The sequence below is a fragment of the Sebastes fasciatus genome, chromosome 9 (assembly GCF_043250625.1).
Source record: "Sebastes fasciatus isolate fSebFas1 chromosome 9, fSebFas1.pri, whole genome shotgun sequence".
In the NCBI taxonomy this organism is placed as follows: Eukaryota; Metazoa; Chordata; class Actinopteri; order Perciformes; family Sebastidae; genus Sebastes; species Sebastes fasciatus.
In genome coordinates this window covers 34,179,948-34,205,169 of record NC_133803.1, presented here as the reverse complement: position 1 = coordinate 34,205,169, position 25,222 = coordinate 34,179,948, and the positions used below count along the sequence as shown (strand labels likewise).

The 25,222-nt window shown below is 42.0% G+C and overlaps 1 protein-coding gene across 2 annotated transcripts in view; it reads right to left on the bottom strand.

Annotated features, from left to right (window-relative positions):
- Positions 1 to 25,222, bottom strand: part of cdh11 (cadherin 11, type 2, OB-cadherin (osteoblast)) — a 106,913-nt gene that overhangs the window by 12,352 nt on the left and 69,339 nt on the right. For both annotated transcript variants that reach the window (XM_074647381.1, XM_074647382.1), the window contains exons 3-9: positions 22,569 to 22,968; positions 21,329 to 21,468; positions 19,127 to 19,421; positions 15,881 to 16,000; positions 14,139 to 14,306; positions 6,885 to 7,072; positions 52 to 165 (exon numbers count right to left, since the gene is read on the bottom strand). In XM_074647381.1, coding sequence (XP_074503482.1) covers positions 52 to 165; positions 6,885 to 7,072; positions 14,139 to 14,306; positions 15,881 to 16,000; positions 19,127 to 19,421; positions 21,329 to 21,468; positions 22,569 to 22,713 — 1,170 coding nt within the window. In that variant the 5' untranslated portion in view covers positions 22,714 to 22,968. The remainder of the gene's footprint in view (positions 1 to 51; positions 166 to 6,884; positions 7,073 to 14,138; positions 14,307 to 15,880; positions 16,001 to 19,126; positions 19,422 to 21,328; positions 21,469 to 22,568; positions 22,969 to 25,222) is intronic.

Here is a 25,222-nt window from a genome sequence, read left to right as displayed (position 1 = left end):
ACATGCACTCACACTCACTCGTCATGCAAAAACAAACACATTTTTACATACCTTTATTGTGGCTTCGTCCTTATAAGGCCCCCAAGCGATGTATTGAGGGTCCACATGAGGGTTGGATCCCTCCACCTTCAAAGTGTACGACCTTTTAGTCTCAAAGTCCACCGGCTGAGAAAGGAAGGAAGAAAGAAAGAGAGAGCAATCAGTTCATCTCAAAACAAAATGCATTCCTGTTTTCTCAAATATTAGCTGTAAACATCATCTGTTTTCCTGTATAATCAAATGCTCTGTATATCCAGAGGCTCTGGGAAATGCAGTGAGTGCTGTATCGTCGTCCTCTGGTAGGGGGAGCTGTTGCTGCATGAATGAAAACAGTCATCTTATCACTTCATCACAGCAGCAGTCCAACTATTACCACTTCTGTTACACACCAAAGAAAAGCAGGAGTAACCTGAATGCACGACAGTTTGATATGATATGATGTGAGTAGTTGGGGTGCCAGTGCCTCATTAAGTTGTTTCTGTTGATGAAAACAATACAAGTCTGTTTTTTAATGAGCCAGGATGAGGTTTGGGAGTCTGGGACGCCGCATGATTAAAGAGAGTCAAAAGTGTTTTGGGTGACAGCAAGGTTGGAGATGAGATTTAAGTCCCAGGCCACGAGAACTACAGGTACACTGGCTTTTTCTTTTCCTATTTCATTTATACACCCTTTATAATCAAGACGGTTAAATTAAGAATATATTAGCATTTCAAATCAAAGGTATGGGTTTTCTATATCACAGGTTGGCCAACGTATAACCCTGAGATTCAATTCACACATATTGAACTGAGCTCCAACTCACTTACTCTATATTGGTAGAAAAAGCCATTGACTTGAAATGGCCTTGATATTGAATTGACTTGAGTGTGTGCTTTGAGCTACGCTGCTCCATGCTCAAAGAGAAAACATCACACATTTCCCTCACTTCACCTTTTTCATTCAGTCATAAAAAAAAGTGGCACAGCAGTTACAAAGCGATGACCCTCGGCCAGATAGTCATGCTACGAATGAATCTTCCTCTTTCTCCTCACTTCTATTTTTATGTACTGCACAGAAAACCTTTAAGTCAACAGAATGTGTTGGCAGTCGTTGTATAAAAGGCGATATAATACCAAAGGGATGCTCTCTGCCATCATTATGAGGGACTTGTGCATTGCCAACAGCGCTTGGCTGCGACTTGCGCTCATCCGCAGCTCCGTCGTGTAGCCGTAATCACAGCAACAAAAAAAACACTCTTTTGGGTATCATTGCTGGATTATGAACTCGGATAATAACCACTTTAACCACCCCAACACTATTTTTTCCAGCCAGTATGAAGATTGAACTGGCAGAGTCCCAGGAGCAAGCTTGATCTTTTCATCTCCTGGCTGCCATCACTTAATGAAATCCCAGTGGGAGGAGAGCGGGCTCATATAAGCCCTGTGTGAAGTGTTGTAAAAGCTGAGTGAAGCCGTTATAGATTTATGAGTTTAACACACGCGGGTTAGCAGTGATTAGCATGGTCACCATGGCTACCGATACAGATATTATGGATGGAAGCTTCCGGACCACAAGATTTATTTAGATTAAAGTATGTCTCATCTTTTACTGTATGTTGAAGCAGCCCTGATTATATGATTTATCACGATTCAATGTGACTTTTGGTTTAAACATTGTTAGACTATGGAGTCAGATCATTGGTTTTTATGCACTGACAACTGTCATTTACGCTTTCAAATTATCCTTTAAAAAGAGAGGCTATCAAGTGTGATATTTTTTGGGATGTACCACACTAATGGTACGTGCCGCTTCCCAGCATTGGACGCTTGGTGGGCCGCCACTAGACACAACACACTCGGCACCTGATTGGACGAACGCTTTCCCTCCGTGGGCTGCTGCTCTCAGCTTTCAAACCGGAAACAACATGGCGGCTCGTTTGGAAACTTTTTTCTCTTATTTCATGAAAATAGTTCACTGAAATGAGTCGCGTCAGACGCCCGTGATTTGCATGAAGTAGACTAGCCCGAAAAAAGCAATACTGATGGTTGAAATCAGAAGCTCATTTGGATGGATTTCTGATGTAGAATTGAAATCGTGACACCCCCACTGATAAAGGGTCACCTAGCAGAGAGGGGGTTAACACCAATAATATTATATAATGATTTCCTTTTGTTGCCCGTGATCAAACATGTTGGCCCGTCCCCATCGTCTGCAGGTATAACGCCTCTGAACACAGCTCGCGGTAGCTCTTTAATCTGATCAGGTTCTCAGCTGATTCCATGTGATGTGGCTGCCAGATGACTCAATGCTGGAGGGACGTCTCCTCTCAATGGATCGCTCCACGCTCATTCAGTCGCATCTGACTCTGTTGGTGTCGCTGTTTAACGTGTTGATGACAGGTACAATGCTAGTAGGATAGATGTGACCCAGTTCTTTCATTTTCCCTTTTTCGTCACGCTCCCTCTGTCTCCGCTGCCCTCTCTCTCTCTCTCTCTCTCTCTCTCTCTCTCTCTCTCTCTCTCTTTTCTCTCCCTCCATCTCCCGGTCTATAGAGCCACTGTCTCTCTCTTCATTCTCTCCCTCTTTGTGTAATCAGTGTGAGATAATAATATTCACAATAATGCCTGCACCCCCCCCGCTGCCTCCCTCTCACACACACAAACACACAAACACACACACACACACACACACACACACACACACACACACACACACACACACACACACACACACACACACACACAGAGCTCCTTAATATTCTGTGGACTGCTTTCGTCAGGACACAGTTGAAAGAGAATAGCTGATTAAAGCTCATCCCTCCTCTGTGTGTGAGTGTGTGTGAGAGAGAGAATAGAGATTAGTGAAGGCTACTCCCGACGCTGATTTGAAAGTGTGGTTAGGTGTGAGTCTCTACATGCGTTTGTGTGTGTGTGTGTGTGTGTGTGTGTGTGTGTAGCGTGTGAGTGTGCGTGCTTGGCCTTTAATTTCGTATGGCACTTTACCTTCAGGGGCCAAAAGGTGTTGATTTCCCCAGAGAGGCATCACGACACAATAAACACACACACACACACACACACACACACACACACACACACACACACACACACACATGCAGTTTAAATCAGCATCAGGTTATTAAGCTATTGTTCCGAGAGACACAGGGATCTATGCAGAGGGATTGTTGTGTGATAGATCCTGCCGTCATTCAGTGGTCGTACACACATGCACACACACACACGCACTTGTGCGTTTCAAGTTAAGAGTGTAAGTGACCGGCTGTTGATGGAGCGAGTACTGAGTAGTTGGTTGAGTTTGTTCATTAGTTGTGGCACATAGACCTCTTTTCTGTTATTGAACATGGCGACGTATTTCCATAGCTGGAGGCAGAATAATTCCCTGATGGCGTTAGCTAATGCTGGCTAGCGAGTTTTAGTGGCTTGTTTTCTGTTTTTCTGAATGTAGTTTATCAGAGTATGTACAGTCACTCACTCTCAGGGACCGTGAGTGTTAGTGTTAGGACAGACTTATCAAAAAGAGAGTCTTACAGTATCGGCGAAATGTTTCAGAGATGGAGAGAAAATGTTGCTAGTAGTTTAGCTACAGCTAAAGGTTCACACAAGCCTCCAGGAAGAGCGCCGGTCGTCAATCTTAACTTTCCGTAGTAGCCAAACGGCGGTACTGCAACTTCCGTGTCCGTCACGTGATGCCATCGGGCCCAAAAAGACTTTCTCCCATAGACTTCCATTGGGAAAGAGATGTCACCCAACAACACAGCAAGATGACATTTCTGATGTGTAACTTTAGCCCACTACTCTGAGGTGATTTGCCTCCAGTCTCTCCTTCGTTTTGCCTCCAGCTAGCACCGTGACGTAATCATGACGCCGGCTGTAGAAGGGTCTATTTGCAAATCACAAGGGTTTTACTCAGGATTGTATGTTTTGAAACGGTTCTGATATAAATTTTAGATTGACATGACTTCAAGCAATTTAAGTAAATTGAATTAATGATAAAAGATCAGTTGTTTTTATTAAATAGTTTGAGATTGTAAAGTTCAACTGCAACTGTTTTCCAGAAAGACTGAAGTGGAGCTGAATGTTGTGGTTGCACATGTGACTTTATTCAGCTATGCAGCGTGCGGCTGTTTTTACAATGAGGTCGATGGTCTTGTCTAGTTTTAGTTATGGTGAGTTGAGTGTTTACACATGCATTTAATACTTCTCAAAGTTGTCTGCCTTTGGCTGGTTTACAGTCAAACTCACACACACACAAACATAGTGCCCCACTTGAGTGGATCGGTTGCTCTCATTACTGTGATTGGGCTGTCCCGCTGTGCTCGTCAGTACATTTAGTCAGTTTGCTTCTAACAACTTCTTTGACGGATCTTTGCTTGAAAACTGCACTTTGTAACTGTTCCCACGTGCATTTATTTTTATATTTTATGCAGCAGAGGCAATCTGTATTCCAGTTCTTACTCAAATCTGGTCAAACTTACAAATTCCCACCTGACTGCTGCCCACTACAACCACATAGTTTTCTGTTCTACTGATCTATGGGTTAACTGCCTTGCTCCAGGGCACATACTCATTGTAGTTGTTGAGAGCAGAGATGGAACATTACTCATTATCACTCATTTCCCTGCTCAGCCCCGGTGACACCAGTGGGATGAGAGCCTCTAACCCTGGCAGTCTTAATGCCACGCTGCTCTAATACCGAGCTCCAAAGGAAATCGCCCATGCAGGCGGTTGTGAGAAAAAAAAAAAGAAGAAGCATGAAACAGACTTGTATCGATTGATTCAGACAGAGATTTTCCCACAGCATCAGTAAAAAACGAGCTGTGGGTTAAGGCTGGCTGCTCTTTTTGAGCAACGTCATTGCTGTCTGGACAGGAAACGCAGCCGCGGGTGCCATCACACTTATCAAGCACATACTGTAATTACATATCTGAATGCCAAAGCCTTTCACCGAATAAGGATGTGCTGCGTTTCTGTGGGTAGAATTTCTGGCGAAAGCTAAAATTGTCTTCTTTTAATTTCTAGGAGAACAATCCAAAAAAAAAAAAGAGCTTTTTCGGAGACCGACTTTGGTCCTTCTTCCACACATCGATAGCTCAACTATGAATGCTTTTATTTTTTAACTGAGAGGTCGGGACGGGAAAAGCAGGCTACCGCAGCTCACTGGAAGACTCAGCTCATAATCCTGACCTGCAGCTACACATACAACAATGTGTGTGTGTGTGTGTGTGTGTGTGTGTGTGTATAAGAGAGAGAGTTTCTGTGTATTTGGCAGAGCACTGTGTGCATTAGAGAGAGAGTGAGAAAACGTAATTGTGTGTGCTAGGCTGGATCACTGAGAGCTACAGTTATAATGTGTGTGTGGTGTGTTACAGTGCAGAAGATGAGCTCTCTGGCCTAGGGAAGCATGAAAGTTAATGCACTCTCACTCGCACACACACACACAACGTGGAGGTCATATCAAACACAGTAAGAAACCGTGAGGGTCATCAGAGAAGGGAAGGAAACACAGCAAAGCCTCCTCTTTGCTTCCACTCACCTTTCTTAACACATTATATGAACACACAGATATTGGAAGCTCACACTAAACTGATATGTCTATATAGAAGAAGTGCCGTCTCAACTCCATTTCTGTGTTGGCAAATTGAAAAAGTGGATGATGACGCTCACATGAAGCAGCCGTCAGCTCATAACGCTTTTAATCAATGTTCTTTACCAGAAATGACTCCAACCAGACGAACACAAACAACCAACACATTGTGAAATCTTGACTTTAATGTCAGCTCTTCAACGTTTAGATCTTTATGTGGTAAGACTTACTTTAACTGCAGTAACGCATCCTAACAACTTTTACTAGCTTTGACATCTGTCCTGTCCGTCCGAGCTCATTCACTCGTTCTCCCTTTTCTGCCTTTTCTGTAATGTGGCTATAATCAATATTTCTTATAATAACAAGTGTAGCAGATGTGAAAAGATGTTGAACCTACAGAGAGTGATCACCCGTCTCTGAGCTTTATAACGAGTTTCAGCTCATTGTTCAGCTGTCAGGCAGCAACTTTACTGTTTTAGTTGACTCTCAGCGCTCTCATTGTGTCGCTTTCAGCCACAGCAGGCAGCTGTTTTCAGCAGACGGACAGTTGGGCTGCATTCACACAAGATCAGGTGGTGGCATCAGGGGGTGCTGAAAAAATCCCAGTGTCCCAGTAGAAACAGAATCAAGTTTTGGAGAAACGCAACCCGACGTCACGCTGCGGTGGCCAGTCACGTAAACGGCGATCCAGAGCTGTACAACCCAGCCATGAGGGAACAAAAAGACGTTAATCGACACAGTCACCTTTGACCTCCTTCCTGCAGGTGCTTTGTAATGTTGCTGATCCAGAGTCAGAACTTTATAAGAAATGATGAAAGTTTATTTATTTATTTATTCATCTTAGATCTCTTTAATGTCGCGTGTGTCTCCTGGTTAATTCGGCAAACATGTAATGAACCAATAAGCACCGCACAACCGAGAACACCGCACAACCCTGTGGAGAATCGCCGCAACGCCTCATCTTGTGTGACAGCAGCCTTAGCAACTAGCTGCTGAACATGGTGGAGCATTTAGCATCTAAAGAGCCAGCTATTTCCCTCAGGAGTTGGCGGAGACCAAAAACAAAGCTAAAAGAGAGTGAATATTGGACACAACTCCAAACTAGAATGATAATGTTGCTCCATAGCTGCTGGATGTGCAAATAAGCAACTGTTTGCTTCCAAGTTCGTCTTGTCAACTTAAGTTGTGTTCACAACTTGTTTCCGCTGCCCCCCCAAAGGGCCAAAAGCAAATGATATAGCAGGTTTTAAGTGTCTTTTCCTTACCTTCTTCAGTTTAATAACAGCCTCTCTGGTCTCCGAGTCAGTGCTCAGCTCAAACATGTTCAGTCCGTCTCCGTCTATTAAGCGGTAGTTCACCATCCCGTTGTCTCCGAGGTCCGGGTCTTTGGCCTTGAGGCGGCCCACCTCCTCTCCCGGCACTTTATCCTCTGATACGGACATGGAATACACACCTGGGAGAAAAATAAACGCAGAACATTTACTTGGCATTAGTTGGCGATGTTAGTGTCAGCTTCAGCTTGCTTTTTGTATTCAGCACTCCTTAGAGTCTTTGGATAATTCCTGGCCGGCTGCCATTGTGTTTACTATCTGAGGCAGGGTCAGTTGTGGAGGGCGGAGAGGCATTAACATGAACTATACCATCTGTCTCATATGGCCCCAAGGATATTAATACCCCCTATAGTGTCAGGTGAGTGTGTCTGAGGGAGCAGACACCTGGTCTGCAGAATGAGAGCAGTTGGACCATATGTCTGCTCCCTCTCCTCTTTTATCTTTCTTCCCTCTCTCTCATCTCTCATGTAGCCCAAACCTTTTCTCCCCACTTCGTCTCATCTGTCTCTTGTTATCGTGAAATCCTCCTCTCACCTCTGTCCATCATCCTGCTGTTTCCCCAAATCTGTCATTCCTTTCTTCCTTTCTCCACCTCCATCTTCTCCGCAGCTCCCCAATCCATCCTTTCCTGCTTCCTTCCTCCTACTCTATGACTCATCACTTTATAGTTTATATGGCATTAGCATATTTATCCCGCCCGTCCAGGTATCGCAATCCTGTGAATCATGAAATTCATTTGGTTATGTGGCTTCTGAGCTAAATGCGAGTGGGAGACGAGGACTTGATCCATCCAGCCCAAATCTCTCCTGCCACCCTCCACATCCACCTCCACCTCCACCTCCACCACATCTCCTTCAATCCTTGCACAATCCCTCCTCTCCATCTTTCCTCTTCATCTCTCTCTCCCTGCTTTTTAAACTCATCTCCATACTGTGTGACTCCAACATCGTTCCCTCCCTCTCTCTGTCTCTCATTTGCTTCTCCTCTTTCCACGTCATCCTTCCAAATCCCTCCATTCATCCTCACCTCTCCTCCCCCTCTCCGCCCTGTTTCGCTCATGTCTATCCCTCCTCCTCCTTCTCCTCCTCCTCCTCCTCCTGCCTGCCTCTTGTGGCTAAAAGCTCATTTCATCCTTGCCCTCCCTTTACCTTTTTCCTTCCTCTCTTCTCCTGTCGTTCCATTCTTGCGTTTCCTAAGTAGCTTAACTTGAATGGCTCCTGGCAGCTGAGTTAAACATTGTATGACAGGACACGCATGCATCCTGGCATACCTGGCTGCAGGCTAAAAATAAGTCTCAAAAAAATAAATCACCCGTACTTGTTTTCTTTTGTTAAACCAATGAGTTACTCTGAGAGTTTGATAAAGTCATTAGATGCTTTCATTACCCCCCTCCCCCACACATAAATGATTAGACTATTTGTATTCAAACAGATGTCCGATCTTGGAAGGAGAAGCTCATAAAACCAGCAAAGTTTAGATATAAACACCAATAAAGAGCCTCATAAACGTAACGGATGTAATGACCACAATCTCCTAGGTCAGTAAGTTTAATGCGATCACCAACAATAATGCCTTATATTACTTAGTAATTTATCACCACCCATAGTGGAGACTTTTATGTGTTCAGATTAGATTGACAATATTGTCGATGCATTTTATATTAGTAATTTAAACTTGGCAGGCCGACTGGTTAATAAAGCTTTAGGAAGAAGCACATCCATTATTATAGTTTAGGAAAACATATTGCCTCTGTCCTCATACGGGGCACCATTATGTATTTATTTAAAGGAACAGTGTGTAAGATCTGACGGTATCTAGTGGTGAGGTTGAGAGTGCAACCAACTGAAGCCTCTCCTGTGTGCCAAGCGTGTTGGAGAGCTATGTAGGCCGACGCAAAAACACAAATGGTGCTCTCTAGATCCATCTGGAACGAGCTGTTCTGGAAGAAACTACTGTAGAAACATGGTGGTGCAACATGGAGGACTCCGTGGAGAGGATCTGCTCCCAGATGATTATACACCAAAGAAAACATACTTGTTAATATTATTATATTCCATTTCTGCCAATGTATCCCCCCTAATTGTTCCACACTGGTCCCTTTAAATGACAATGTTTGACTAGAGAGGTGTTTATTCATGCACAGCGCTACTGTGTCTCTACGGTGTGTTGTCATTTTACTGTGGTGGGTGTGGACTTACAATCGGCTCAGAGATTTAATTTGTGGTTGAAGTGATTCTTGAAGGAAACCTGTCATTATTTCCATCACACAACGTATTATTGAAGAGCAAATTTCTATTGAAAGTTAAAACGATTTGTGTAACTGACTCCATATTGAGGATTTAAACTCAAGAGTTGCTACATGCTTTAATTTCCTCACGTATGAGATGATGGAAGCCGTGTATCCCACTCAATATAGTGTGCTTAAAGGGCCAGCTATACTCAAACAGTTCTGTGACATTGCACATGTGCACACGTGCACTGCACATTTTCATTGTTTAATACAGTACGTGAATATGTCTCTTTTAACCCCCCAAAATAGCATGAATAAAGTGCTAATTGCAGAAAATTATTTCAATGTTGCTGATCCAGAGTCAGAACTTTATAACAAATGATGAAAGTTTATTTATTCATTTATTTATATTTATTTATTAATTAATTTATTAATTAATTTATAATATTATTTATTATTTATAATAGCATTTATAATTACATATTTTTTATTAATAAGTATTACATGTTTTTAACAACAAGTTATTATATTACGCAACAAATAGTGTACATTATGATTTTTTTTGTTTTTATTTTATTTATTTGCTATCCATCCCACTTTATTTGTGATTTAGTGGAAACGTTGAGTGATTTATTTTCTCAATTATGTAGGAGATTAAATGTACAGTCTGTATTAGATAGACTTTAAGTTGGTGTTTGTTGTTGTGTGTCTTAGTGGTTGTTATGTATTGAGTCATATTGTGATTATGAATGTTACAGATGTGTATTGATGTATGCTTGTATTTTCTTTTTGAAGTATTGTTAAAAATATGGATGAGGACCCCAGGAAGAGGAGCTAGTGGGGATCTAAATAAACTAAATTAAACTTACTTAAAAGAGATACGGAGATTGAGAAAAGTTGATCTATGATGTCATCGTTGTAAGTTTTGTTGTTGGATTTTTGTTGGATTTCTGGCCAAACCTTTATTACAAGTTCCTCCCCCAGGTTTAAAGATGGATTTAACATCCCTGCAGTGATACAGAAATACCTTACAAAGGGTAATCATCCTTTTTCTTTTTTGTTTAAATTGATGGATTCCTTGTTTGTTTTTTTGCTGATGAGAATAGCTGGCTCTGTAACAGCAATCCTAAAAGACACTGGAGGCAAATGATATGTGCAAATACAATTGTGCAGATATCAACCGACAGATTATCTTTCACAGCTTCGGATGTCTTTTATTATCTGCTTTGTTCTGCATAGCTCATGTTTAAACAAGAACGAGAGAGAGCGCTGGCTGTGAAGGACTGCGGCTGACGATATTTAACAAAACCGTCTCTCTGTCGTGTCGGTCTAATAACGACTGAAGTCAGGGACAGTTTAACAACTATAACTTTGTTTTTTCCTGCTCCTCCTTCTGCCTGCGCTGTGATGGATTTTGTGGCGAATGATAGATGCTTGATAATGAGGTGAGAGGGAGAGAATTACAAGGACAGAGAGTTTGTGAGAAACAGAGAGAGACGGAGAGATCAAGCCTTGGGAGTGAAAGAAAAAACTAACAGCTTGAATGGAAAGTGAAAAGCTGCTGGAACACATGAGAGGGAGTCGAGCTGTGCCATATATCGTTCTCTGTCTGTTATTATCTCTTTCCTTGTGTTTTCTCTCTTTGTATCTGTTTTATTTCTGCCTCTTGCTTTGCTTCTGTTTTTCTTTCTTGACTTGCTTATCTGATTTCCCTTCTCTCTCTCTCTCTCTCTCTCTCTCTGCCCAACTACTAAATAAGTAATCACTGTCCTCATTCACACCATCTGGGAGGCTTTTCTTGCAGGTGTTTGTACTGCTTCCACTTTTTTTTTTTTTTCAAACAAGGGTACCCGCCACCACAACATATTGCTATTTGATGTGTTGTCTTGTATCACAGATGTAAACTGCCACTGATGCACAGCTGATATTTAGAAGTAATGCAAAGAGGCACTTTGTAAACACTTATGGATGATAATGTTTGGTTATAAAAACCTGCATTTTATCTTATTTTCACAATGTTTTATATCCACTTTATGTATGGAAACATGTGGATGGCCTGTGGCTAGAAAAAACAAGCCTTACTGACTCCTCACAACAATGTATCATGTCCTTGTAGAAGCATTTCTTTATTATTATTATACTATTATTATGAAGTGCTGTCTTAAATGTAAAGTATTGGATTTGAAAATGGAAATACTGTGTCCTTTTGCCACCTAATAGTACCGACTCCCTTCTGTTATCCCAATGTATTCTCATACAACTATGATATCTTAAGAAAAGTTAATCCTCATTTTTCCTGCGTTTTCCTCCGAATGTCCAGCGTCAATTTCAAAATAAACTTCCATCTTCACAGGAAACAACTTGGTTAGGTTTAGGAAAAGATCGCGGTTAAGTTCCGCTACATCAGAAGTGTTTACACGGCACCGTTAGCGGTGTAACTTAAAGGTACTATAGTTAACTTTCAGAAAATCCTTGTTATTAATGACACCGATGGCCGTTAAGTACTCAATAGGGGGCACTCCGTAGGGGCGAGCAATCATCCTGGGCATTGGCCAAAAGAGTGATGTGACATTACATTATAATCATATTATATCACCGCTGACATCTGTAATGTCCGATCTCCATGATACTAACTAGCTTCATCAGCTAACGTTACGAAGCAAAGCAGTCCCGAGTCCTTCACATAGAAATGAGTCCACAGGCCTGGTTATCCACCTACCCTTTAACGGTTTTAAACCCTGGTTAACTTGTTTTTAAACACTCAGTGGCCACTTTATTAGGCACACCTGTCAAATCCAATGCAATCCAATACAACGGCTCAGCCATAAATTCCACCTTTACAAAGATAATAATGTTCAGTTTTGATTGAGACTGTCTGAGATGTATTAGCTGTGCAGCTGGACTGCATCATCTTGAGATGTGTTTATATATATATATATATCTGTATGGAAAATTCAAACTACACAGTACTGAAGACAATCTGCTCTAAAACTCTCTTTCAAAATGTCCGTGTGTCGTGACCTGCAGGATCAGATTTGAGCTTTGCGTTGCAGGACGCCGGTACACGGTCAGCTGGTTGGAATCCACAAGAACTGCACTGATGGTTTTGACAGTCTCTTTCTTTCTCTCTGCGTCTCTGTGTCTTTTCCCTCCCTTCTCTGCTTCTGCTCGTGTCTCTCTCTCTCCTCGCCTGTTCAGCTTCTCCACAGGCTAAATCCTGAGCTCTTCTTCTTCTTCATCTTCTCCCCTCCCTCCCCGTCTCCTCTACCCTCTCCATCCTCCATCCATTCCTGCAGCTACTCTGCTGAATCTCTGCCAGCAGTTGCTCTGCTCAGAGCCAAGGGAGAGGGAGAGTGTGGAGGAACAAGAAAAAAGAAAAGAACAACAACAGAGAGGCAGAAAGAAACTCACAAGACAGGGTGAAGGAGAAGATAGGACAACCAGATATAATACTGCAGTTTGAAATATTAGTATTATACGGTGTCAACAAATGACTGAATGGAGGAAAGAAAGAGTGATAAAAAGGACACATCCTGTTTGTTCCTCTCAGAAATCTACAATTTGTGTACTTGATTGCATTGTTGAATCATACATGTTTTTTAATAGTTATTAGTTAACACAAATTCATTTTAAAGCCAGTAATTTCTTTAACGCATTAACACAACTCTAATCCAACGGGCCGCCGATCTTTCTAAATTTGTAGTGGGCTCAGTGTTAAAGCTAGAGTGAAGATACTGGTATCACATGAAACTACAAAACCTAATGAATCCATCGGTACCAACCATGTCAGACTACCTTGTCGCGAAAGATGCTAAATAACGCTCCAAACGTACGCTAAATTTTGGCAAGGAAAAACTGTCTCCAGATGTGTGAATGTAAATGGGTTCTATGGGTACCCACGAGTCTCCCCTTTACAGACATGCCCACTTTATGATCATCACATGCAGTTTGGGGCAAGTCATAGTCAAGTCAGCACACTGACACACTGACAGCTGTTGTTGCCTGTTGGGCTGCAGTTTGCCATGTTATGATTGGAGCATATTGTTTTATGCTAAATGCAGTACCTGTGAGGGTTTCTGGATCAATATCTGTCATTGTTTTGTGTTGTTAATTGATTTACAATAATAAATATATACATACATTTGCATAAAACAAGAATATTTGTCCACTCCCATGTTGATAAGAGGATTAAATACTTGACAAATCTCCCTTTAAGGTTCATTTTGAACTGATAAAAATTGTGCTATTAACTATTTTAATTGATTGACAGCCCTAATAGTTATACAAGAATGTAAGAATACCTCAGAGTAATATCTGCAGAAACAACCTATTTTTTAAAGGTACAGGCTTCTTATACAAATTCAGAATTTCTCAAAATCTATTACCAAAAATAAGTATTCAAATTGTGTCTCTCTCTCTTTCTGTCTCCTTTCCTCTTTAAGCATCAAATCTACAGCTCTTGACACATCCAGGCTAAATATTTCACTACTTTTTATTGCTTGGAAAATCAGTAATTCAACAAATGTCCCACAGAGAGGTTTAAACACACACACACACACACACACACACACACGCCTGAGGACATAGCAGGGGGCTGGTATGAACCTTTAATAATTGATTTCTTAAGTTATCTTTTGTGCCTCGTACAGTGACTTCCCCTAGCCTCTATATAGCTGGCTAGCGACATGTTTTCTGGGTTATACGTACACACACACACACACACACACATACAGTATACACGCAGCATGATGTAAACACGTGTGTGTAGTGACATAACCCACATGTATGGTGCAGAAAAGCATAGAAAGCTGCAGGATGGAAGTACCGGCAGACTGTAATGTGGCTGAAGTGGTGCAGCACTTTCACACCTTTTAAAGGAAATGTCACACCGGAGGAAAGTTACCGACAGACGTACAGTAATACTTATAGATAGATTGATAGAAAGTGTTTTTACTCACTCTGTGGGAACTTTGGAGGGTTGTCGTTGACGTCCGTGAGAGTGATTTTAACCTCGGTGGTCCCCGACAGCCCGCCCATGTGACCGCCCATGTCTTTGGCCTGGATGACGACGTCGTACTCCTGGCGTGCCTCGCGGTCCATGTTTGGCAAGGCAGTACGAATTATACCTGAATGAACATATCGTCACATCAAATCAATCAGATTCAGTCTTATTATCAACCAAAATGATGTCATTCAAATATTTTAATATTTCAAACTCGCCTGAAAAACAATCAGTTTTTAAGCCGAAATGTACAACATGATTTATTTCAAGATATTTCATTTTGCAAGAAAACACCATCTCTCCTTGTTCATATAAATCTCCTCTAGTTAAACACGGCTGAAGTCTCATTTCTCTCCATCTCCGGCCTCAGTAATGTTTTCTTTCTGTTTAATTCATCAGTGACTGCTCTCTTTCCATCTCCCTCGCTTTCTTTCTCCACATGCAGTGTCTGCGAGTCGAGGCTTTCTACTGTCATATTATGCCAAGTGTGTGTGTGTGTGTGTGTGTGTGTGTGTGTGACAGCATGCAAAGCTGATAATCTCCAAACCAATTAGAAATGTGAGCTATGGATTTGAGCCAGTCAAATACCCAACACTGGTTTGATTAGCCAGATTTACTCTGCCCAAATCTGTCTCCCTCTCTGCGCCCGAACCACTCTCTTAAAATGAACTCCCTCTCTCTAACCGATGTCTCTCTCCTTCTCTACCCTACCCTCTCTCTTTCTGTTCTTCCTCACCCTCTCCGACCCCAACACAGCTCCACGTCTGCCCTAACCTCTTCTCCTTACATCCAATTTCTTCCTTTAATGCAAACCCAAATATTGGGCCTGGGCTGTGCAGAGAGCAGGCTGAATGTCCTCTGGGGACCTCTTTTACAGCTGTGCCTTCTTTTCCTCACCAATTTCGGTGGCGAGGACGCGCTGTTACATGATCCCTGCAGCGGCGAGCTCTTAGCTTTTTATATTAAGAGTGGTAGACGGTGGAAATGTTGCAGAAAGAAACAGGTTTTCAGTTTGGTGTGGGCAACGAGCAGTTTCCACCAGATGCCTGATAAATACAGCGGTTAAGGGATACATTAGTATGCCTGAATCATGTTATTATTATTTTAAATGCTTCAATGTGTGTTTCATAATAATGACGGTAAGTCTTGAATATTTGTGGACTAAAATCAGTTTATTGCAGTTTTACATCTTTGAAAAAGCAGATTTTCTGAGGTAAGTCTGAACTGAAAAATGATTAATAGCTGAATTTGTAAGTTGGAAAAAGAAAGTGAATATCATCATATGTCAATATGTGAGATTATGGTAATTATATTGATTTGGTGTCAACAGACAGGACTTGGGTCTCACCCAAGAGACCGCAGCTAGTGTCCCATGTGAAACTAAAAGTAAATGTTTACATATTAGGGATGCACCGATACTGTGCTCATGTACTCGTACTCGCAAAACGGCTCCGATACCACTTTACGGCAACGTGACGTTAACCTCTTGTCACCATCTTTCGGGTCCTATCGCACGTGCTCACGCTCCACCTCCCTGACGGTGCGGGCAAGACTTTCATTAGTCCACAGGGTTTAGCTTGCACCCTCTGACTCGCGCGTGCATTAGACTCCTTGGTCCGTGTTTCAAGACAGGTAGCTATGTTTGGTTGTGGTGTAGATGTGCGTTGACCCAAGTCCGGGTTCTGTTGTCATCCTCACCTGTCTGAGACTCCACAGAGAAATACGGCTGTCCTTGCAGGATGCTGTACACCAGCCTGGCGCTGTTGCCGTAGGTCGGGTCATCAGCATCTGTAGCTGTCACCTGCATCACCGACGTACCTACGGGACAGACACACAGACACGGCGAGACACGTCAGGAGATGACTCTATACCTCAGTGGTTCGGTTCCAGAGTGGTTTGACGAGCAGGCTTGTAACAGAGTCGGTTCACCTGCCTGCATCGGCAGGATGAGGAAAGGGAAACACTCTCCCATCTCTCAGACGCCACGGATGAACTGCTCCTGTGAGGCTGGTCTCCTCTCTTATTTCATCTACATTTCATCACTGTCGGGTGGAAACATCCACTCTCCAATTTAATGTTCGTGTTTTAAATAAAACATCTGGCTTCGTGAAACCCTTTCAAAAACCTATCGGATAATCTTTAAAAAATGCATCGTTGTCGAGCTTTAAAACATGACGACGACAATTTATTCACTGCAAATCTGTTAACTGAACACCATCAACAATCGCACCACATGCAGGGCGAGTGTTACAGTTTGATTCTATTTATAGCAGGTTTTTGAGTGTACTTTATGAGGTTTTACTGGGGATGCACCAATCTAATTTGCAGTGCCAATAATACCGATACCGATACCTGGGCTTTGTGTATGTGTTGAAGTGAAGGTGAAGGAGGCAACATCATACTATTAAAATAATAAACATACACCAGCAACTTGGCAAAAAATCTTCATAATTAACCGGGATTAAAGTTCAAGTCAAAACCTTTTGAATGCAGCAACAAATTGGTCAAAACAGGAATTTAAAATCCAGTATATAATGTATAAAGTATATAAACATAGAGCTGGATTGAATAGATCGACATGTAAAATAATAAAAAATTAAAAATAAAAAAAGATAAATAATCATACAAACAAGTGGACAGCTAGAAAAAAGTTATATTTACATAAAACGAATAGCATAAGCAAAATAAATGGAGTGAGAAGAAGTACAACCTTATTTAATCCGACCCCTTCCACCACTTCATTATTGAGCTAAACATATGCTCTAATTAATTTTCCTAAACTTGTCTGAATATAATTATTAGCTTTTATCTCTGTCATACGTAAACATAAATTAATTACTGATATAATTATCCCTAATATATTATCCAAAATATAAATTCATTATCAATCAATAATACCAATTAATTACTTATAATGTCTATTAATCAAAATACAAATTCATTACTTACATATTTATCTTAATCATATAGACTAGTTATCTTTTCGTATATGTGCATATTATTATTTATAATATACAATATGCACATGTAATAAAAATAGAACATTATAGCATGATAATAATCACTCAAATTAAAATACAAGACCTTTAAAGACACAACTTGGTCGGCTACTTTTGTTTATTAGTTAATATAATATAATATAAAATGTAAAACAAAACCTCAGCGAAACAGCAACTACTGTATAAATAAAAAAAAGAAAATGCAGCTGGCTCATTGACAGCAGATGGTGCAAGTATAAAAACTATAGAGCTATTTCTATCCTCATCTGAGATGATGAACATCAACATGTCTGCTGCCTTCAGGTGGCACGAGTTGGACTGGAAGTGCAGGTCTAGAAACTGCTGATGCTGACTCTCTGCAGCTGGATGATATTTGCCGGGCCCCTTCGGGTGCTTCATATCCATAACACACAGTGTGTTTTTTTTGCAACTACTTCACACTCCTTAAAGTTTCATATATACTGTTTTGATGTTTGTAGTCGCAGCTATGTGAGCACCAGCACCCAACCCACTGGGTTTCTAAGTGTAATCAGTCAACCCTGGTCTCAATGTGGCGTCTACCTTCAGGGTGAATTACTAAGACTGTCCTGTCTATCTGTTCTGATTCTGACATCCCTGATGGGCACATGGACCTAGTTAGTCAAGCTTTTCTTTCTGTTCTTCTTCTGTGGTTGAGGATGATGGTAACCGGCGGGCCCTCCCCTGCCAGACTTCCGTATTCAGGTTTCAGCTTAAGAAGCGGATGGGTGAAAGAAGAAAAAGCCTCAACAGAACTCATTCAGAAGTTCTTTTCTATGGAAGTCCAGTCCATTCAGAGGAGGGATTTCTCTGGCTTTCAGAGTTTCAGGCTTGCACCGCTGCCAGCGTGGTTCATTTCAGGTCAGCCTGGAGGGGTTGAAGACTCTCCAAGTCCACATAATATTTGGAAAGAAAATCTATCAAGATCAGAAGCTCCCAGTAAGGAGGCTCTGCGGAGATGGCAGGAGCCTCTCGACCATGCCAACCTAGTGCTAAATATTTCCCAGCTTCTGGTTGAGCCCATTTTTTTGAACATATAAGAAAGGGAAGGGTAAGAGACGGGGCTTTTTAGGAGCTGAATGTGTCCTCTACTGGTCTGCTATCCACTTCTCTGTCACACTTCCTGTGGTCAGATTTCAGTGATAATTAATAATGTATGAAAAAGGCTGTTAAGCAGACAAACAACACCGACGATGCTCCGACTCCATCGGTGACTTCATTAAGAAACGTCACTCAGAATGCAACGGATAGCCTCCCTGTACTATCGATTATCTCTTCTGAATCGCTGCTGTTATCAAATTATAGTTGATATTTGGGATGAAAACAATTCTGCTGGTCAGTTTAACAGATATACCTTCACTTAAGACATGCTTTTAGTTTTCTCAACTACTGAATCATCATTTTAGATGTTTAAAATTATAACTAAAGGCCTTTACACACCAGGGGGATGACGAATGACACAAAACTACACGAAAAGCAAAATACTCGCCGGCGATTATTCTAGGTCTAGAGCTTTTATTGTGAAAGGTAAGAACGGACGGAGTGGATCTGGTTTGCGCTGCCTTTGTCAAGGTTGAAAGGAGTAATGAAGTTTGCCGTCCATGTTGTTGTTTCATAAAAATAGACGCAACTCGACCCGTTCCGCAAAACGTGATTGGTTGATGTCTTTATTCATGTTGCGTTGTCACTTTTCCGTCACATAATATTTGTGTTCTGTGGAAGTATTCATGACAAAAACAACGGTTCGAAAAAAATCATTGACAAGTAAATTAATCACATGACAAAAATGATGTCCTTCTCTTCTACTACACTACCCATAATGCATTTCACTGTCTTTTCACCAGCCTTGGACATTATAAATACCGTAAACCTAAACCTTTACCTTTTCCCCCCTCCTGTTCCCTTACCCTTTTCTTTTCCTACTCACCAACATTGGACATCTCAGGCACCCTGGCGTAGTACGGCCCGTGTAGAAACTCGGGAGGATTATCGTTGATGTCCTGAACTTTCACTATGAACTCTGACGGAGGCTCCAGAGGCTTATTAGTGTCTCTGTTCACGGCCTGGGCCGTTAACGTGTACTGGGCCTGCTCCTCGCGGTCCAGGGTTTTCGTGGCGTGGATGTTGCCCGTCTTGTCATCGATAACGAAGATCGTCCCCGCACCTTCGCCGGACAGGATGTACTTGATGTTGCCGACGCCTGAGTCGACGTCTGAGTGGAGCTGAATTAGGGAGGAGGGAGGAGGGTGAGATATAAAGAAGCGAGTGAGACAAACCAGAAAGAAAACAGAGACGGAGACATATTAAAAGACAGGGTGTGTTTGGTGCTGACAACATCTGGATTTCAGATGGTGTGGAACTTAAAGAGAACGAGAGACGGGGCCGGTGATTACAGAGGGAGACGGGTAGTCTGGTCGACAGGCGAGACCAGAATACACGTTGTAGCTCGGCTGTTCGGCAGATGCGACGTCTGTTTCTCAAGTTTACAAATGAAAGAAGCGTAAAGATAAACGGGCTGCGGTCGGCGTGCTGTGTGAGACGGGCAAACACTAATAAGTGAGAGATTTAAAACGTTGTCATCCCCAAAAAATTGAAGAATGTTCAATATTCAATTAAAGTCTTGTTCTTCCTTCACAACCTCGAGACGATGAAATATGATGCATTGTAAACATAATTTGTTGTTTGTTATGAAAGCCGCCGCTCGCTTTGACTGATGTTGTTGTTGTGGAGGAGAACCACCAATCATCTTCACCTTGAATGTGAACATGACCTCTCTCTTTTCTTCCATCTTTCTCCCCCCTCTCCCCGTTGACAAATGGGAACAGCAGATCCTGTTGGAGTTCGCTGTTACCCTGCATGCCCCCCCGCCATGACTGTAGATGGAGTTCAGTTTGGCTGTTAGTTAAACACTAATTGTAATTTTAATTCTGTTTGACTCAGGGGAATAGGAGTGGATTCAGGCCCTCTCTACACAAATTTTTTATAAACTTTTCCTCTCCATATAAAAATGTCCACACAACCTTCGTTTTACAGAATATCTCCGTCCACACTAAAACGCAAAAAACGACTCCAAACACTCGCTGGGCCAGTAGGTGGCGATAATACCAGAGATGAAGATTCTGAGCATGCACAGTAGTATTAACAAACTGTAAACAACAGTAAAGCAATAGCTAATTATTTCAGAAATGTCCCTCATGTGTGGACGGACGACGGTGTGGAGTTGCTTCTTAGCGTCTAGTTACAGATCCAAAACCGTTGTTTCTGGTGGAGTTTAAACCGCGGGGGCTGAGGTGGACCACATAACATGGGGGGGCAGCAGACGCTTCTGTTCACCCGCTAATGGTACGTGTCCACAGGATCCATCCTTTCCACGCTTCCCAGTCATTGTCTATGTAAGCAGCCGTGCAATGCATTCTGGTAGCATGGTGGAGCGATTCGAGAGACGAAGCGTCACGACGGCCGTTCCTCATTTGCATAAAGTTGAGGTCTAGTCTACTTTATGCAAATCACGGGCGTCCGACGCAACTCGCCGCCTCTTCAGACTCCCAAGAATCTTTTAAAATAAACGTTGTCGATCTAAAATAAAGACAGATTCAGTAACTGCACGGATTATTTCTCGCCTCCAATTTTTTCAGAAGTACATTTCGGTACTATTTTGGTGAAATAAGAGAAGAAAGTTTCCAAACGAGCCTCTATGCTGTTTCCGGTTTAAAAGCTGAGGAGCAGCAGCCCACGGAGGGAAAGCGTTCGTCCAATCAGGAGCCGAGTGTCTAGTGGCAGCCCACCAAGCGTCCAATGCTGGGAAGCGGCCCGTCCTCTCGCGATAGAAAACTCCCCGGGGGACACGTGCCGTCAGTGTTGCAGCAATATTAAGTTCAAATGAAAAGTAGTAATTAGTCCGAGCAGTGATATGAAAACGTACGCTAGTCCGCCATCTTTGTTATTGTTTCTTGTGCATGCTCATTACACGATGCAACACGCGCAAAATTGAGGAGAGGACGTCATCGTTTCGCAAAAGCTCCGCGTTACACGTCCACACAGATACAGCGGAATAGTAGACGGCGTTTTTGTGTCCTAAAACTCTGTTTTTTGTGTAGACAGATCCTCAAGAATGTTTTGTTGTACTCACCCTGCCCACCAGAACCGGGTCAGGCCCGGTGTACTCCTCAATGACGAAGAACTGATTCCAGACCCATCCTCGTTTGGACCTGTGGAGTACCTGCCCCTCCTTCCCAGCCCTCTGTCTGTGTCTGTGCAGCGACAAGTGACCTGCAAACACAAAAACAAGCTTCAGTACATTTCTTTAAACCAATTTAAGTCTACGACACATTACAGTGTGTTTTAAAGGGTTAGAAGCAACACTTAAACGCTCATTTAAATCACTCTGTGTTGAATGAATGACTTATCACTAAAAGTGCAGTTTGTTTTCTGAGAATATTTTCAATAAACTGAATTTAGAAGTGGGTGGGAAGCAGTGACCTCCTGCACAGAGAGGCCCACTGTTGAATTACTGGTTACCAGTTCAGATCCCAGCAGAGAAAACGTGGGCGATGGTGTGAACACACTTCAACAAGTTGTTTTTTTAGGTGGCTCTTAGCAAAAGGCACTTAACCTGTGTTTGCTGCTCAGTGGCTAACATGAGCAGGCTGCGGTTGTACAGAGCAGCTGTGAACATCTGTAACTGAGGGGTGGGGAAGAGAAATGAATTGCTAAGTGAGTCTTTGCTCTGTCAGTAAAGGTACAACAACAAAAGATTAGAATTGTAAATAGAACATAAATGCATAAAATCTGAGTGCAAATACACTCAAGATGCAGCGAAGACGTGATTATACAAACCGTCCTGGGAGATGTTTGGAGGAAGAGATGACAGTGTTGACAAGGAAATGTGAATGTAGTGCTTTTTTTTTCCAGTTTGTAAATGTAAAGGAGGATAGACGCATTTAAATTCACCCAAGTAAATATTTGTTTCACGGCTCCAATGGTAACATCTCTGTACAGTCATTATCAAAAATCAACTCGTGGTCACAAGGGACGGATCACTGTCAGTTTTAAAATGCATAAATACCATGAAAAAGAAGCAGTGTGCGTTACCCATCTGTGTTTCCATTCAATACAATACAACATTGTTAGAATATGGAGTCTTGATTGGTAAAGATCAACAGATCAATTGGTTTTAGTGTCATTTACACTTTAAATTCTTCTTTAAAAAAGAGAACCAAGCTCCCTTTTTATTTACAAAGTGTTTTTAAAAAAATAGACTACAACAGTCTACAATATAAAAAGCTGCATCTTTTCATTACCAGTATCTGTGTGACTCAGCTCAGTACAAAAATAAAACATAATTTCCTTCTCCTGGTTGTCTGTCATACCTGAATGTCTGTGTCTGTGGCCCCTCTGATCCAACGAAACATTTCCTCTCCGGGTTCCTAACGCGACGCCGCAGAGCGCAGAAATTCCCACCAACACCAGGAAGGCCCTCAGCGGCCCGAGGCCGTGCCGCTTCATCGTCAGCATCTTCACTCCAACCTGAGCCAGCCGTGCACGTCGCTCTGCCCCCCTACTTCCTGCTTCCTCTCAGTGGAGCGCCGCTCCCACTGAGGTGAGATCCTGGTTTTGCTACCGAAATGTTGTTGATGAACTTCCTAGTTCATTAGCTGTTGCTGCGGATACTCATCACCGACTTTCACGTTCCGGCCTTTCTTCTTCTCCTTGTTTCTCTTCTTCTTCTCTCACGATTGGTTACCTCCCTCTCTCCTCTGATCACACAGCCTGAAAGAGAGCAGAAGATAAATACTGCGTTAAAAAACAATGTAATTGAGCAAATTCACGTTGAGTTTAATAAAACGATTCTCCTTCAAACAGATTAATCTTTATAAAAGTGATGAATTTAACATTGACAGCTAAAACAACAGACGTTCGGTGATCAGTCATTCCTGTCTCTCTTATAGATGCTAATCTGAATTGACTGCAGTTGGAGATCTGACTTCTTAAATAGTTGTTGTGTTGATTAGGACAATGTACTAATTACACAGACAACGCTGTCTGTAAACTCGTTAGCTTTAATTCAATTAGACACAGACTGATTCAGTGTGGGAGGTACGACACCAGGTCGCTGTAGAACTCTATTCACAGCTCTTTTAAATACAACCAAAGTGATATAAGTCATTAAAGGCAGATATTGTATCCTGACTCTCCCTCAAACCTCTTTCAAACATTGGTTTCAAGACGAAACTCAAAATATGATCCATACAATGCCTCTGAATAGAGGACTGAAGGTGACTGGGCCTCCAGCATCCATGCTGCATTTCTATTACAGGCATGCTTCGTTCCTTCTGTTCATCATTTTAGTACCAACAAGTGGCCGTTTCTTTTTGTTATCAGTCCCTTTCAAACCCAGTCCATATGAGTATTTACAGATCTGCTGCTGTACCTTCGTGTGTGTGTGGTTCAGTTCGGATGTTTAGATGACTAACACTCGGTTAAGGTGAGTGAAAGTGTGTGGTCTTGGTATAAAATAAATCAATGTTAAATGGTGGCATGAGATGGGACATAAACCCCAAAAGTCAGATATTTGTATAAAACCACCAAAACCACAACCATCTCCCTAAAACGTTATGCAGCAGCACGTTATAATGTTACGCTTAGGGCTGCTTGATTACAGCAAATCACCATGACTTTAGAAAGAAAATAGTGTACCCTACATTTTAAATGCATCAATGTGGTGCACTTTGAGAGCTAAATTAAGAGGCTAAGAAGAACGTTGTGCTCTTTTAAACACATTAATTATCAACATATTGGCTGTATATATAGATATAAATGGTGATGACACAAGCAGCAAAAAGTCACTGCCACAATGCATGGTAAAGGAGAAAGGGTCCGTGGTTCAAGACGGTGAAACAGCACCGCTGTAAAGGAAAGAGGTGCACTGGATTTATAACACAAGACAAAAACAGAGGGCCCTTGTGAAACAGAATAATCGTTTTATGTCGATTATCTTGTTTTCATAATTGCTGGAAACAACAAATGCTGTCGGTCTTCACTTGTCTTTCTGGTTTTATAGTTGACCGTGACTGAAAATCCGGGGAATACAAACTCAAGAAATTCATGCTTATAGATGCACGTCCCCGTTTGCTGTTTTGAAGCATGTCTGGATAAAACTGGGAACAGAAGGTCAGACAAAAGACAAGAAAGGTCACTGTGCTTCACTGATACAAATTTTGAAACAAGTCTACCTCATTACACTTCATTAAGGTAATAAAGTCACTTAATTGACCCACACCTATATGTGTCCGATATCTCATTTCCTAGCCCAGTGGTTAAAGTCTATCGATGCATCGTTTGCACACAGCTGCATCGCCAGAGAGCCTCCATTATGGCTCTGACATGGTTGACAGGAGATTTAGGCCACAGCTGCAGATCCTCCATGTTATATTCCACACAGACCTGTAATGTAGTGTCTCACACTGAAGAGCCAGGCATCCGAACAATACCAGTACAGCTGAAGTAGACTTCAAAACAATCACACCAAAGCTGACACTATTCCAAAAAATCATTCAACACATGTAAGAAGCAGACGCTGACAGGAGGTGATCGTGTGCACAAATCCCTTTACGACGGCAACAAATGATTTTTTCTAGCTGTGTGATTCACCAGGGCTTCTTCTTTTCTTTTCCTCCATGTACCTCATTCTTCTGATTTCCCTCTGTCTTAACCTACACTACACGGTATGTGTGTTTAATATTCAATAGCTCAGTAGATGAGAAAACTCCCTCAGGGCTCATTGGCTCCTGTTCACCACATGACCAGCCAACCAGGAAGTGTTGACAGTTAATCCCATCCCGGCTCATCATCTGGTTAATTACCCTTGAGTCCTCTGATTGATGTGCATGTTATCTGTATGTGTGTTTGTGCTTGTCCATTATCTGTCTCTGTAAGCCTATAAGCTGTTTTTCGTCTTTGCCACAGCGAGGTAGCTACTTGACGCGACATATGTGGGACTAAACTGAAATTACCTTGAAGGATT